The sequence below is a fragment of the Enhydra lutris genome, unplaced genomic scaffold (assembly GCF_002288905.1).
Source record: "Enhydra lutris kenyoni isolate GAN:26980312 unplaced genomic scaffold, ASM228890v2 scaffoldscaffold93, whole genome shotgun sequence".
NCBI classification, from domain to species: Eukaryota; Metazoa; Chordata; class Mammalia; order Carnivora; family Mustelidae; genus Enhydra; species Enhydra lutris.
Genome location: NW_019154177.1, coordinates 7,355,568 through 7,369,099, shown reverse-complemented (window position 1 = coordinate 7,369,099; position 13,532 = coordinate 7,355,568). Strand labels below are relative to the sequence as shown.

The 13,532-nt window shown below is 39.6% G+C and overlaps 1 protein-coding gene across 2 annotated transcripts in view; it reads left to right on the top strand.

The window, feature by feature from the left end:
* The window catches only part of LOC111138564 (CDK5 regulatory subunit associated protein 1 like 1), a 653,240-nt gene that overhangs the window by 292,748 nt on the left and 346,960 nt on the right, over positions 1-13,532 (top strand). For both annotated transcript variants that reach the window (XM_022490583.1, XM_022490584.1), the window contains exon 8: positions 993-1,096. In XM_022490583.1, coding sequence (XP_022346291.1) covers positions 993-1,096 — 104 coding nt within the window. The remainder of the gene's footprint in view (positions 1-992; positions 1,097-13,532) is intronic.

Sequence of the window (13,532 nt, the reverse complement as noted above, 5' to 3'; positions counted from 1 at the left end):
GTGATTCGTATGTATCTCATAGTCACTTATTAACAAAATTACACATTGGTCAGGTTCAGTTATTAAAAGTTCATTTTTTTCTCATTTTGAAATTTTAAAACATTTATATTATAATGGTGTTTTAAAACCTTGCTGTTCATTTTAGCAGTTGAACCAATGAAGAGTTACTTCCTTGTTGTTTTTGTTCAATGTTGTTGAGCCTTTTTGGCATAGGACTGTTCTATTATGTTGTAACTTTTTTTTTTATGTTAACAAAATCTATTTAAATTATATTTAAAAATTATGAGAGTAGAGCCAATATTTTAGTTTTTCAAAGATAATTCTTTATTATATCTACAGACAATTGGGAAATCTGTTTTTTTATTTTTCAAAACTAATGTCATTTTCCTTGTTTACTTTCTCTAATGTAATCCTATAGAGTATTCATTGGATTTGTTTTAATGTATTTTTTCTGACTTCAGGAGTGAAAAGTGTTATCTGAAAATTTCTCAGGGTGTATTTTTTTGTGAGAATGCTATGTTGCCTATTTATTCTTATATCATTAGTTGAAAGTTGAATGAATATGCTTTATTATTTCTAAGCAATACAGTATACATAAGCAATACTAAATTTCTACTTTTATAGTGACCAAGCAATGTCAGTGGCTTAGAAAAAAATGTGGATCTTGAATTTGTTTTGATTACTTAATCACTGTAAGCATTTATAAACTTTGTTCCTCATCGATATGTTCATTTGGAGATAATACTGTGTGATTTGTGCAATTATTTTTGAATAGTTGAAGCTTTAAAAGAATTGCACGTTGTAAATTTCTGTGCCTAGTGGAAATAAAGTAAGTATGAAGTATGATGGATACTGGTTTTTCAGTGTTTCTCATTTCAAGTGGCACATGTTATAAATTAACATCTTGGTGTATGTTTTAGGTCTTTTCCCATGTTAAGTGCGTACTATCTTTTTTAAAAATTTGAGCCTCATTTATTGCCTCATTTGAACAGGTGCCTCAATGCTTGTACTTACTGCAAAACTAAACACGCCAGAGGAAATTTGGCCAGTTACCCAATAGAAGAACTAGTAGAAAGAGCCAAACAGTCTTTTCAAGGTAAGATTTTCTAGAATTATGTGCGATTTTAGCCTTCTTAATAAATTATAATATTCTTTTTTTTTTTTTTTTTTAATTTTATTTATTTGTCAGAGAGAGAGAGAGCGAGCACAGGCAGACAGAGTGGCAGGCAGAGGCAGAGGGAGAAGCAGGCTCCCCACAGAACAAGGAGCCCGATGTGGGACTCGATCCCAGGACGCTGGGATCATGACCTGAGCCGAAGGCAGCTGCTTAACCAACTGAGCCACCCAGGCGTCCCTTATAATATTCTTCTAAATAACCCTTCACTTTAAATACATGATGCTGCTTTAGCTTTCTGGAGAGTTTATAAATATTTTAGCCTATGTAGCAGAAATGTTACCAGATTCAACCAACCAGGTTCTAGTGTTCATATTACTCTTCTTTTACTACTTTTCCATCTTCCATTTTTTTTTTTAAAGATTTTATTTATTTATTTGACAGAGATCACAAGCAGGCAGAGAGGCAGGCAGAGGCGGGGGCGGGGGGGAAGCAGGTCCCCCGCAGAGCAGAGAGCCCGATGTGGGGCTCGATCCCAGGACCCTGGAATCACGACCTGAGCTGAAGGCAGAGGCTTAACCCACTGAGCCACCCAGGCGCCCCTCCATCTTGCATTTTCTTATGATGTATTTTGAACTTTATCACCCACTGTCACTTCATAGAAAAGACAAAAAATAAAAAATAAAAATGAAATCCATGACCATCTAATGTGCATGAAGACTTTTGTGGACTGAGTGAACTACTTTTCAAGATTTCCAATTCTTTCTTTGGTCATTTTTGGACATTTGGAATGTAGAGTGAATAAGTATTTCCAGGAGCCTTGAAAAAGGTAGATTTTACTATCGGTCAATAAAGATCACCCTCAAAAAAAAAAAAAAAGAAAAAAGATCACCCTCTTTATCTGCAGAACTGTGGACCAGCAAAGAGTGGTACAAGTAAAGAGACCTAATGAGAATAACTCTTTGTGTAGGTGGCCAGTTGCTTCCAAATCATCACTTGCTGGAAAATGTGATTGTTTAGGTATCTCTCAGCGTATAATGAGTCTTATCTTTAATGTGAGTCACAGTTGTGTTGACACTAACTGCTTAAACCATAGACTTTCTCTTTTGTCTTTGTTTATAATATGTGTGTATAACATTGGTGTGTTTTTACACCCAACATGATATAATCTATTGTCTCATAATCTTGCGGGTTAATAGTTATTGGCAATGTACTTGTCCTTTTAGCGAGTAACTTGGAGTACTACTTTTAGTACTTCACACCCTAGAAGTGATAGTATGTGTTCCGAACATGTTTCTTTATTTAATCTGTGAAAGCCTTTATCAACATGAATTTGGAATGCTCTTCATAATAGAGAGAAAAGTACCTTGATTGATTTATGAACACCTCCCAACAAATTTGTTCTATTTTTACAACCTGAGTTCAGTCCCTTCCTTCATTCACATCCAGCTTATATTGAACAAGAAACAAGAGGCAGCTCATTGACTCCTGCCAGCATTCTGTTTTAGAGCCAGGTAATTATCTAATATGAAGAACAGTCTGAGTGATTGTCTTTTGTACAACATGACTACATTAAGGCGTGTTCAGAAAGGGCATACATTTGCACAGAAACCTCATCTATTTGAAAAATGATGCCTTTCCTGGCATTCTAAATTGGTGTTTATTTTTCCATGTATCTGTCAGAAAATGGGGATATTAAAACTCCATGATCTATCCACCAAACACTGCAAATTGGTAGGAGTATGAATTAGTTCTTTCCAAGTACTTTTCCAACATTATGCATTTCTCTTCGCAGCTAAATGTAAGTCTTAAAACATCTTCTCACTTGACTCTGAAAATTTATTTTAAAGATCTACAACTGACAAATCACCATCTAGGAAGTGAAGGTATTCTCTTTGCTCCCTTATATCTATCTTCACCTATAACCTCTCCTAACATTTTGATGTGATTGTTTCACGACTTAGTATGGACACATTGATTGATTGATTTTTATTTAGATTCAGTTAATTAACATATAGTGTATTATTAGTTCCAGAGGTGGAGTTCAGTGATTCATCCGTCTTGTATAATACCCAGTGCTCATTACATCACGTGCCCTCCTTAATTGGACACATTTATGTATTACGCTTGACTTGAGGTGAAAACCAGAAAGGAATAATCAGTTTTTATAAACTAATTGTAGATTTTTTTCCTAAAGATATCCAACTTAGTTCTCTGATTTATGTTACTTATCTTTAGAAATGCCCTCTGAGCAGTGGAAGTACAGGGTGTGACTTCGTTCAGACTTTATTGTCACTTAGCATCGTCATAGCCAAAGTGGGTGGGTTGGGCCAGTTAAGGTGAATGTTACAAAGACTGTATCCGACGTCAGCAGCGATGTAGCGTTTGTTTACTCACAGAGAAAGCACTCGAAGAGATCCAGTTAGTATTGCTTTCATCATCATGAGCATGTGTTTGGGTATGTGTGTGTGGGTCTGTTGCCTTTTTATTCCCGGCCCTGGAATGTTGGCTGTGTAACTTCCATTGTCTTGGTATCTGTGTGTTAGAGTTGAAACTAGTTGCTACTTTTGGACTGGTGAGCGCTTTCGATTCATGTATGGTACTGTTACTAAAATATTGAGGTCATAACTTCCTAGGCAAGGCAGGATGGTTAGGAGAACTTTAAGTAGTTAGGTATTCAATGCTCTTTGCCATAGGAGAGTTTGAATATGAAAAGTGTTCTGCTGCTGACCAGCCACGCCACTCTGAAGAAGGTACTTGCCCCCTCCAGGCCATGGTTTCCTTGTTACTGTGACGTTTCATATTCTTTGTTGTTAGAATTTGAGATAACTTACAGGAAGTAATTGGCTGTGTTCTTCTTATGAAGAAGACATGCTACTGAAACTGCTTAAACTGAAGGAATTTAAGTGAATCCAAGAAGTCTAATTTTGAGGGAAAATATTGAAAATCTGTAACAGGCATTAACGAATAGAGTCAAATGACAACTTTTCTTTTGATGCTAAAACATATTTTAGGACTCTGTAGATAGAAACTATTTAGTGTGACCATTACCTTTCATTCTCTTAATTTGAGAAAAGCAAACTTGTGCTGAAAATGGCCGTATACTCTTTTTCCACTATAGGGAGGTGCCTGTTGATAGCTTACATTTTAAAGGGATTGAGTTCATTTTCTTTTTTTCTACAAAAGACATTGGGATGTTACTGATCTTACAGATTTTCTATATGTGAACTTTTAAAATTGTGAAGAATAATTATGAAGGTAAATAGAAGAAATTCTCTCTTATCTCTGTGATTTTTGCATATTTAATTCTAAATAATTCAGGTGTTAGGAATATCCTTTGAGCTAGAACCCCTTAAATTCTGCGCGATACCATTATTATTAAATGGCCCTATAATTAATAATAAACAATGTGGTTCTTTGAAAGGCTGCTTTAAGATGAAGACCCTTTTAAATATGTTGCCAATAAATTTGATGAGAGCTACTCTGTCTGTGGAAGTTAATTTCCCATCCTGGAAGGTCATTTCCTTTCTTTTTCTTAAAGTTTTTGATGACTTTGTGTCAGGAATACCAAATGACTTTCAAAAACTCTTTACCAGTTGTAGAATGGGGATAGAACCCAGATTGCCTGGCCTATGATAGAATAAGAGCACAATTTCTTTCTGAATAGCATATTTATGAAACATTTTATATTCATATAAATTTATTTCATGGTGGTCTAATGAGTGGAGAGGCTAAGGGCTGACCAAAAGGGAAGGGAGCATTCAGAAGAGATTCTGAAATAATCGTGGAATCATTCTGAATGTACAGTGGATTCCCAAAGCACCAAAAATATACTGACTATACATTCAGCTGCCAGAAACTGAGAGAGCTCATTAAATTTTGAATGGATAGCATTAAAATAAAAATTATTTATATTTTTAAATAGAAATTTTAATTTGCCTTTTACAAAAAATACATGCATATATAATATGTATAATATTAATACATTAATATGTACAATACATTAATACATATGTAATATGTATGTATTTAGTTTATAGTTAGTTGATTTCCTTGCCTTCCCCCCACCTTTTTCTCTCAACCCAGTCCCCTTGACATTTTCACTTTCTCAATGTGTTTATCATTTTTGTGGCCAGTCCTGAATGTGAGTATAAGATTTATCACGTAACTTGAGTTTCTCCTCTCATTGTTCTAACAGCCTGTGGGGAAACCTTCCCCCTCACCTCCTCACCTCTGCTGAGATTCAGGTTTTAAAAATTCCTGGGCATCGTGGTGTTCGGGGACCGGGGTTTGACATGGTTGCATTTTAGATATCTAGAAAAACATGTCAGGCTGTGACCAGGACTTTGTTGGGGCCAGAATGAATTTACAAGCTAGTGTTTTCTAGGATATTTGTATTGATTTTTCTCTAGCAGCTAATCAATCAGTTTCAGTTGTATAAGTGATGGAGCAAACCTTTCTAAGTGTGCTGGGTGAGTGGTGTGGAAACAGCACCTTTCACTGCTGCCTCTGGAATCAAAATGTAGAGATGATGGATGAGCTATTTTTATAGCGATTGTGTGCTTTTCTAGATCTCATTTGTGTGTTGCTACTTTTTTCTCCCTCATGAATCTGAAAACCCTTGCAGGGTAAGTGGCATAAACCGGTTATGGGAAGGTAAATAAATTAAGGTGAAATAATCAGAGCAGGGAGAGAGTTTCTTGGTGTTTAGTGATTTTAGTATTAATGTTGAAATTTAAAAAAATGAATTCTGTTTTATTTGAGACTTGCAAAGTTGCTGTTTTTTGTGTGTAAGATTAATTATGAAATGCATCTAGAAGACATTGCCTCCTGACCTTTTATGTAGGGAAGGACATGAGCAGTATTTGATTTTCGGATGTATGAACTTGGATCGTCGAGTTTTATAGTTTTTATCAAGCCACGTTTGACTCATCACTGTTAGCAGTGATTGCTGTATATTGATTCTGATCTGAGATCGGAAAGGAGACCAATAACTACATCCTGTTAATTTATACGGCAGTTATTTAAATGTCTTGTTTACTCCTGGTTTCATTTGTGCTGTGTTGACATAGAGAAATTTCTTTCTTCTGTAGGATTAATAATTTAATTTAAGTGTTTGTTATATACTGTCAACTTCCAAGGAGGATTTTAGGCAGCTTACATTAAAGGGTTGTGCATGTGGGCACCTGGGTGGCTCAGTCGTTAAGCGTCTGCTTTTGGCTCAGGTCGTGATCCCGGGGTCCTAGGATCGAGCCCCGCATCTGGCTCCCTGCTCAGCGGGGAGCTTGCTTCTCCTCCCTCTGCCCCTGCTTGTGTTCCCTCTCTCGCTGTCTCTCTCTCTCTCAAATAAATAAAATCTTTAAAAAGAAAAAAGAAATACAAGATTGTGCATGTAATGGACCCTGAAAATAAAAGTGATATAAAATGTTGTATTATGTTTGCAAAGAGGGAAGATAATTTTACAAACTGGTGAATCCTGGCTCTAGAGAAGAATAAGGAAATACAGTGGTTTATATACTTTGATATGAGTGTGTAAAAGGAAGTATATAGTTTATAATGAGTCAGGTACATGTTTCGAGGCTGTAGACACTAAGAAGAATTATTTTCCTTTCATAAGAGACATTGAATAATAAAAAATATATATAAAATTATTAAAATACTACACATAAAATATAAATATAATAAAATATATATAGAAGTATAAAATTGCTTTTAGCTGGTCATATATAGAAATTCAAGATATAGTCTGCACATGGCCTTGTCTTCTGTTGATTCTTTAAAAAATCCAAAATATAATATTAAATTGTAACTTTTCAAAAAAATTTTAAGGGGACAGCTACTCATATGTGGTGTGCATGATACATGTAACCGGATAGGAGGACCTGATGCCTAAATGGTTATGTCAGACATTCAGTTTAAATAAGCCGACATTAATCACTTAGTTTCAGAGAATGCTAGTTACGTCTGTCCTTGGCAAAGCAGAGCACAGTTTACCTGGTCTTTGTCTATTCAGATCTGTGAGTTTCTAGGACAGTGGTGCTCAAGTCCTTATTTTTTTTTAAGCAATAAGGGAAATCCTTTCTTCAAATGAAATTTGAAGAGTGAAAGCCGAGCCAGCCCTGTCTTAGTAGAGGTGAGGCCCTGTTCAGTGAGCCCCTCCCCTCGGAGGCCTGGCCCCGGAACCTCTAGAACCCCGAACTGGCCGGCTTCCCGTTGGTATTTCTCTGGGGCACCGGTTTGCCGCGCTCTGCGCAAGGAGAACGTGCCCGGGAAACACTCCGTAAGCCGAGGGGGCGTCAAGCAAAGAAGCAATTACTGTTCATTTATGTGCAAAAAATCTGGAGTGTTTCCCGGACCCCCAACATAAGCCCTCCCATGCTCTCCTGATATCTAAGCACAGACACATTTTGCCAGTGGGTCAGCGGAGCTGAGCCCCGGTGCTCAGGACAGGGTTGAGCCGGACAGTCAGTGGCCCTCCGAGCTCCTTCTCCAGGATGGCGCCCGGCTCATGATCTGCTGTTAGCCGGGCTGCTAACGGTGCGGACGGCTGTGTTCATAAACGGCTTTTTTTTTTTTTTTCTTCTTTTTTTGGGGGGGTAAAAACAAAAATCCTCTTTGGGTGCCTTGCAGTTAGCAGAAAACAGGTAGTTATATAGGTCTTTCCTTAAAGCAGAGTGGCCTCACGTGAACCGCGGGACAATGGGAGATTCCTGTAACTCCTTAACACACCAGCCCTTTCTTGAAAGGGCTGGCTAGTGAGTTTTTTAGGCTTTGTGGACCCTAAGGCCTCTGTTGGCAACTGCTCATTTCTGCCCCCCAAGCATAAAAGCGGCCACAGACAACACATACACGAATGGGCGTGGCCGTGTTCCATTAAAGCTGTATTTATAACGGGAATTAGGGATGACAGGGTTCATTGGTCACCGTTGAGGAAAGCTAACCTAAACAAACTAGGGAAGACTGGCAGAACCTCCCGTTGCTTCTAATATTCGAATATATGTCACAGATCCGTCAGAGAAGGAGGGCCGAATGTTGATCTAGAATAGATCGTTGTACTCAATCTGGCTGTTCATTTTAGTCACTTGGCAGTTCCCGTTTTTATCAGTCGCGCCACACGTCCTATGATGGGGAGCCCTGCACTTTCTAGAATCCAGGTGAGTCTGGCGTAGTGCCAGAGCTGAGAACTAGAGTCGAGAACCAGTAGTTTGAGAATTGTTGGTTGAAGCCGTAAAATGAACTCACCCTCTTCCCCTCTACTGAGAAGGATCTTGAAGAGGAAACTCCGGTTGCTGAGCAAGGAAGGAGCGGACTTAGGGAGGTGGGAGGGGCAACACAAGTGTCAGTTTGCTGACACCCTCCAACCCCCGGGATGGTTTCTGAATGCAAAGGTGCTTATTTAAGTTAAAAGGGGTGGTGATTTTTGTTATCCCCTAAGGTATCACAAAAGGGTCAGCTGACACTTGCTGATTGTTTACTGTGCTGTCTGGGAACTAAAAAGATGAAAAGCAAAACGACAAATACATGGTTCTTGTCATTGAGGGGCTCCTCCCAGTTTAGAAGGACAGGATAGCACGTGGGGCTAATGAAAGCTAAAATCCCCAGAACCAGGAAGCAGGTAACAAAAGTCATTGGTCCTTTTAACATGCATAAGCACCTGGATTTCCAGCACGTCCGTTATGGGCCTGGGGCGGTGTCCACAAATTGGCCACCCCTGGGTTACCTCTGTACCTTCCCTGACTCTAGGCTCCTGTCACCAGTCAGCCAGGGCTTCTCCTCGCAAGCCTTCTCCGTGGTCAGCCACTGCCACCGCCACTGGAGTGCGCTTAGGGTCCTAAGTAGAATCCACTTGCCCTTCTGAGTCTTGGGGTTTCTGTGATGCTAGCGTCATGGTCTGTGAAGAAAACACACTGGCCAGTGACTCCTTCACTCAAGTTAACTGTTGCAACTATATAGTTGTTATTTTTCCATTCATTCGACAAGTATTTATTGAGCATTTGTCAGAAACAGCTCGTGTTTCTGCTAATAGGCACATGCCTTAGAAAAGGGAGGATGACGTACATTCTTAAAATCAGCCTTTGGTTACTGCTGCTGATAAGATAGGGAGGCCACTGGGTCAAGTTTGCTGACCCTTGAGCAAAGAGCTTACCTTCTACGTGGGAACGGGGATGCAGTCCCGAGGCTGTTGGGCAGAATGGCATCTGTTCGTAATTCTCTGAATTTTCCTAGTTCAGAGAACATACAGCCCAAAGTACAGAAACCTGGGAGCTTCCGGGAATACCTTCTGTATCTGTCCATAGGAAATCTGGAGTGTCATCAGTCCCCGCTGTTACGGGAGTGGTATTTTTGGGGCTCCATTGTGTTCTACAAAACAACTTGCCAATACGCAAGTATTGAATATAATCAAGAATTATATTGAAAATAACGAGACGTGGGAAAACAAATGAGAACAGAAAAGTCAAGTGTTGATGGGGATTTGCATCGAAAGTAGGCCATTGTCGCAGATGCCGTGTAGACTCCAAACTTCTGGAAAGCTTGTTGTCTATAAGGAGAAAAAACCCGGCTTGGTGTTCGATCTGAAAGATTTTCACATGTGAGCTCGTGTAGAGAGTGCCGAGAGGTGTAGTACTTCTCAGCAGGGTCCTCTCACACTGAAATTCACATTCTCTACTCTCTTAAAGTTGCATATTTTGGCATTCCCGGTTAAAACTTGTAGCCGAGCCCTGAAAAGCTTCACACTGTGAAAGGCTTTCTGGGGAGGCTTAAACAATCCATCCTCACTAGCTGTGCCTCTGTGGTGCCCTGGTCCCACGTCCGAAGCCCTTAGGAACCACAGAGGAATCCCACTGTAGAGACAGGGTGTACAAACCCTGGGTCATCCTGGGAGACGATGCATCCGCGTGCAGGAAGAAGTTAGTAACATTTGTGTTTACTTGTATTTTCTCCTCCTTGGAATTTTCCTTTTGTGTATATTTCATACTGTACATAATGCATTCGTACAAAAGTGCATGAATATAATTAATGATCTGGATCTATGGGGATGCATTTTTAAATTTTTTGACGGATTCAAGAAAGTGATTTTTCCAGAGGCAGAGACCACTGATTCAGAGGAGCACATGGCCTGTTTCCTGCGGTAAAGCAGCGCTTTCAGCCGGGTGTCGGTCTGAGCAGGGCGGCGGAGCTCCCTGCTCTCTGTTATGGTCTGAAGGTGCCTGTGTTCTGTTTTGCTTGAGTGCAAATCCTTCTGCTTTTGAGATCAAATAAACATGATGAAGTTTATGTCTTCGGGAGGAAAACTAAAGCACTTAATGAAGACTCTGGCCATGTCTCTCTGCCCAGAGATAGAGACCCTCCGTCCTCCGTGGCACGTTTACCCTTCCCTTCCATCTGTGGTTTAGGCTGGAAGGCTGAGCCCAGAGGGTGTGGGGTCAGGCGCATGCGGCAGTATGTGTGTTGGCTTAGTAGGTGCTCAGTAAATGTTGGATGAGTTGCTAATCCTGAATTGATGGGGCCTGATGAAATTCCATATGCGACTTGGAACCTGTAATGAAAATACCGCCTGGAAAAGCTCAATTTTAAAGTGGGCAAGGGGTATTGCTTCGTTTCAGCTGTTGTTCAGGCGTAACTGAGTACTTGTGTCTCATAACGCAGGCGTGAATTTATGACACTAGATACTTCGTGGTGGCGGCTTTCCAAGATCTACAACAGAAATAACTTACTTTTGGAAACTGTTTGCTGAGAGTTGACGGGTATCCATCATTCTCACTAAGTGGGTACATCCCACTTAGGTCCACATATATAGTTGTAAATAAATACATATTTGCTTTGAGTTTTTTTTTTCTTTTTCTGAACGGAATTTTGCAAAATATTTTTTTGGTGACGGGGGATAGAAGTTAACCAGAGGTTTTGCTTTCAGCATCTGAACTGAGGTGGATCTGTCTCTGGGATCATTTTGGTGAACTTTAAAGGCTGCAAGTTAGTTTTGGAAGGTTGTTTAATGGAATTTTAATAGCCCTGGAAAGATGTGAAAGTGATACTGCTACCTGGTGGTTTGTAAACCTGACCTTTGTGAGATGTTTTCTGGGCAGAAGTACTGCTTTGTGATACCAGTGGCTTTTATCGATTCTGTGGACTCTGCACTTTTCTACCACTGGCTGTCAATTCATTCCAGCTGAAAAATTATTAAATCTCTTCTCCTGCTTGTGTGGATATTAAATTGCAGTAAACATACTTGCACAGTGTCAGGTATGGCGAGCATAATTTTCTGCATGAAAAAAATATTTGTTAGTGGGACCTTGGCTGTTGTGCAGAGGTTATAAATTTCTGTACTTCTTTTTATTTGTTGCTCTCTGTGTTTTGTGTGTGTGTATATATATATATATATATATATATATATATATATATATATGTTTCTCTTGGTGAGTTTCAACAAATTTCTTGTTACTTGTAATATAAAAAAGCTAGAGTTTGATTTGGATTGCTGCTTTTAAAGAATAAGCCCCCTTTAGTCCATCATTTCTGTTGTCAACCAAAGAAGGATGAGAACCTGGGTGTAAGAGGGTTTAACCTGTGGAAATACATTTGGGGAAGAATGAGCAAGATCTGCTGAAAGAATGAATTGGATGGATCAGGGAAAGAGCGAACGATTAGATGACCATATTCTCCACTTAGATCTTTTTGATCTGTTGGGTTCTAGTTAAGGAAAGTGAAGGCCGGTGCACTAACCATCATCTGTGGATGTGGGTCTTAAGCTTTACTGTCTCTGTGGATAACCCTGGGCCTTTGGGTATGTATTTAAAATTGCACTTTCTTACCCACTCCCTCAGCCTCTCCCCTCTCTTACACCCCTTTCTTTCTCTGTAAAATAAACGAAGCTTTAAAAAAAAAAAAAAAAAAAAAAGGGTGGGACACCCGGGTTGCTCCCAGAGTGTTGAGCGTCAGACTCTTGATTTCGGCTCAGGTCCTGATCTCAGGGTTCTGAGATAGAGCCCTGCATTGGGGTCCGTGCTCAGCAAGGAATCTATTTGCGGTTCTCCCTCCTCCTCTGCCCCTCCTCTCACTTGCACGCCCACACTCTCTCTCTTTTGCTCTCTCTCTCTAATTCAATAAATTAAATCTAAAAAATGAAGAAAGAAGAAGGAAGACATGCTGCCCGGTTCCCAATTCAGTAGGTCTGCCGCAGGCCCAGGGATTTGGATTTTTGGATGAATCAGTCCAGATGACTCAGATGCATGTGGTAAGGACCACTTCTAGAAACTTCTGTCTAGAAAACTTTCTTCGTTAAATAAAATACACTGAGTCATGGAATCAAAATATTCAGTGGGAGTGGAGAAGAAACACACCGTCGATGTGAGGCGATAAACTAAAACTCTGTGCCTGTTCTTCCCACAGAATAGAGGCAGTGTGGGCGCGGGCGCCCCTCTTTCCACCCCTGGCCTCCCCTCACAGTACGGTGCAGAGTGTCAAATACAGGTTCCCAGGCTCCCCCTCCAAAGGTCCTGGCTCTGTGAGCTAGTTGGAGGCCGGGGAACATTTATTTTAGAAGCTGCACAGGTTTGGGAATCACCAGCCTAGAATTTGGGGGGCGAGGGGGGAGGATGGGTGTAGTATGTTTCTTTTGGATATAGAAATTCGTATTGCTTTTCCTCTCTTTAAATATCCCTTTTTGGACTCAGTTTGGGTCGAGCCTTTCGAAGCAGAGTATCACACTATCATAATTAGAGGCACATAGGAGCATTTCACTCTCAAACATATTTTATAAAACAAATATATGTATATTGTGGAAATAATTCCCTGCTGGTAGCAACATGATTGAAATAATTAATTAGCTAATTTGTTTTTATAGGAATAGAAAGAATATGTCCATTTGTGTAGTTTGTAAAATACCTTTATTTCCTCGAGATAAAGTGTGCCTTTATTTATTTTTCTTTATTTGAGAAGAATAAATTTAAGAAATGCTAAATCTATATTGGTAGCTGAAATCCACATTTCTGTAGTTCAGAAAGCACTTAACCTTGATATATTTGCATGATGCAGTATTACAAAGTTTTGAATGTTAATGTTTATGGTTTATAATAACCTGGAAAGTTTTTTATACTGGGTTAAAAAACATGGTTGTAAAATCATATTTGCTATACAGTCACAACTTTTTATTAAGCAAGCAAAAATAATTAAGTACAGGAAAAAAGGAGAAATTAAGTCATAGGTTACTTTAGTTGGAGGGACAAAAAGCATATTTTTTTTTTTTTAAAGATTTTATTCACTCATTTGACAGACAGAGATCACAAGTAGGCAGAGAGGCAGGCAGAGAGAGAGGAGGAAGCAGGCTCCCTGCTGAGCAGAGAGCCCGATGCGGGGCTCGATCCCAGAACCTTGGGATCATGACCTGAGCTGAAGGCAGAGGCTTTAACCCACTGAGCTT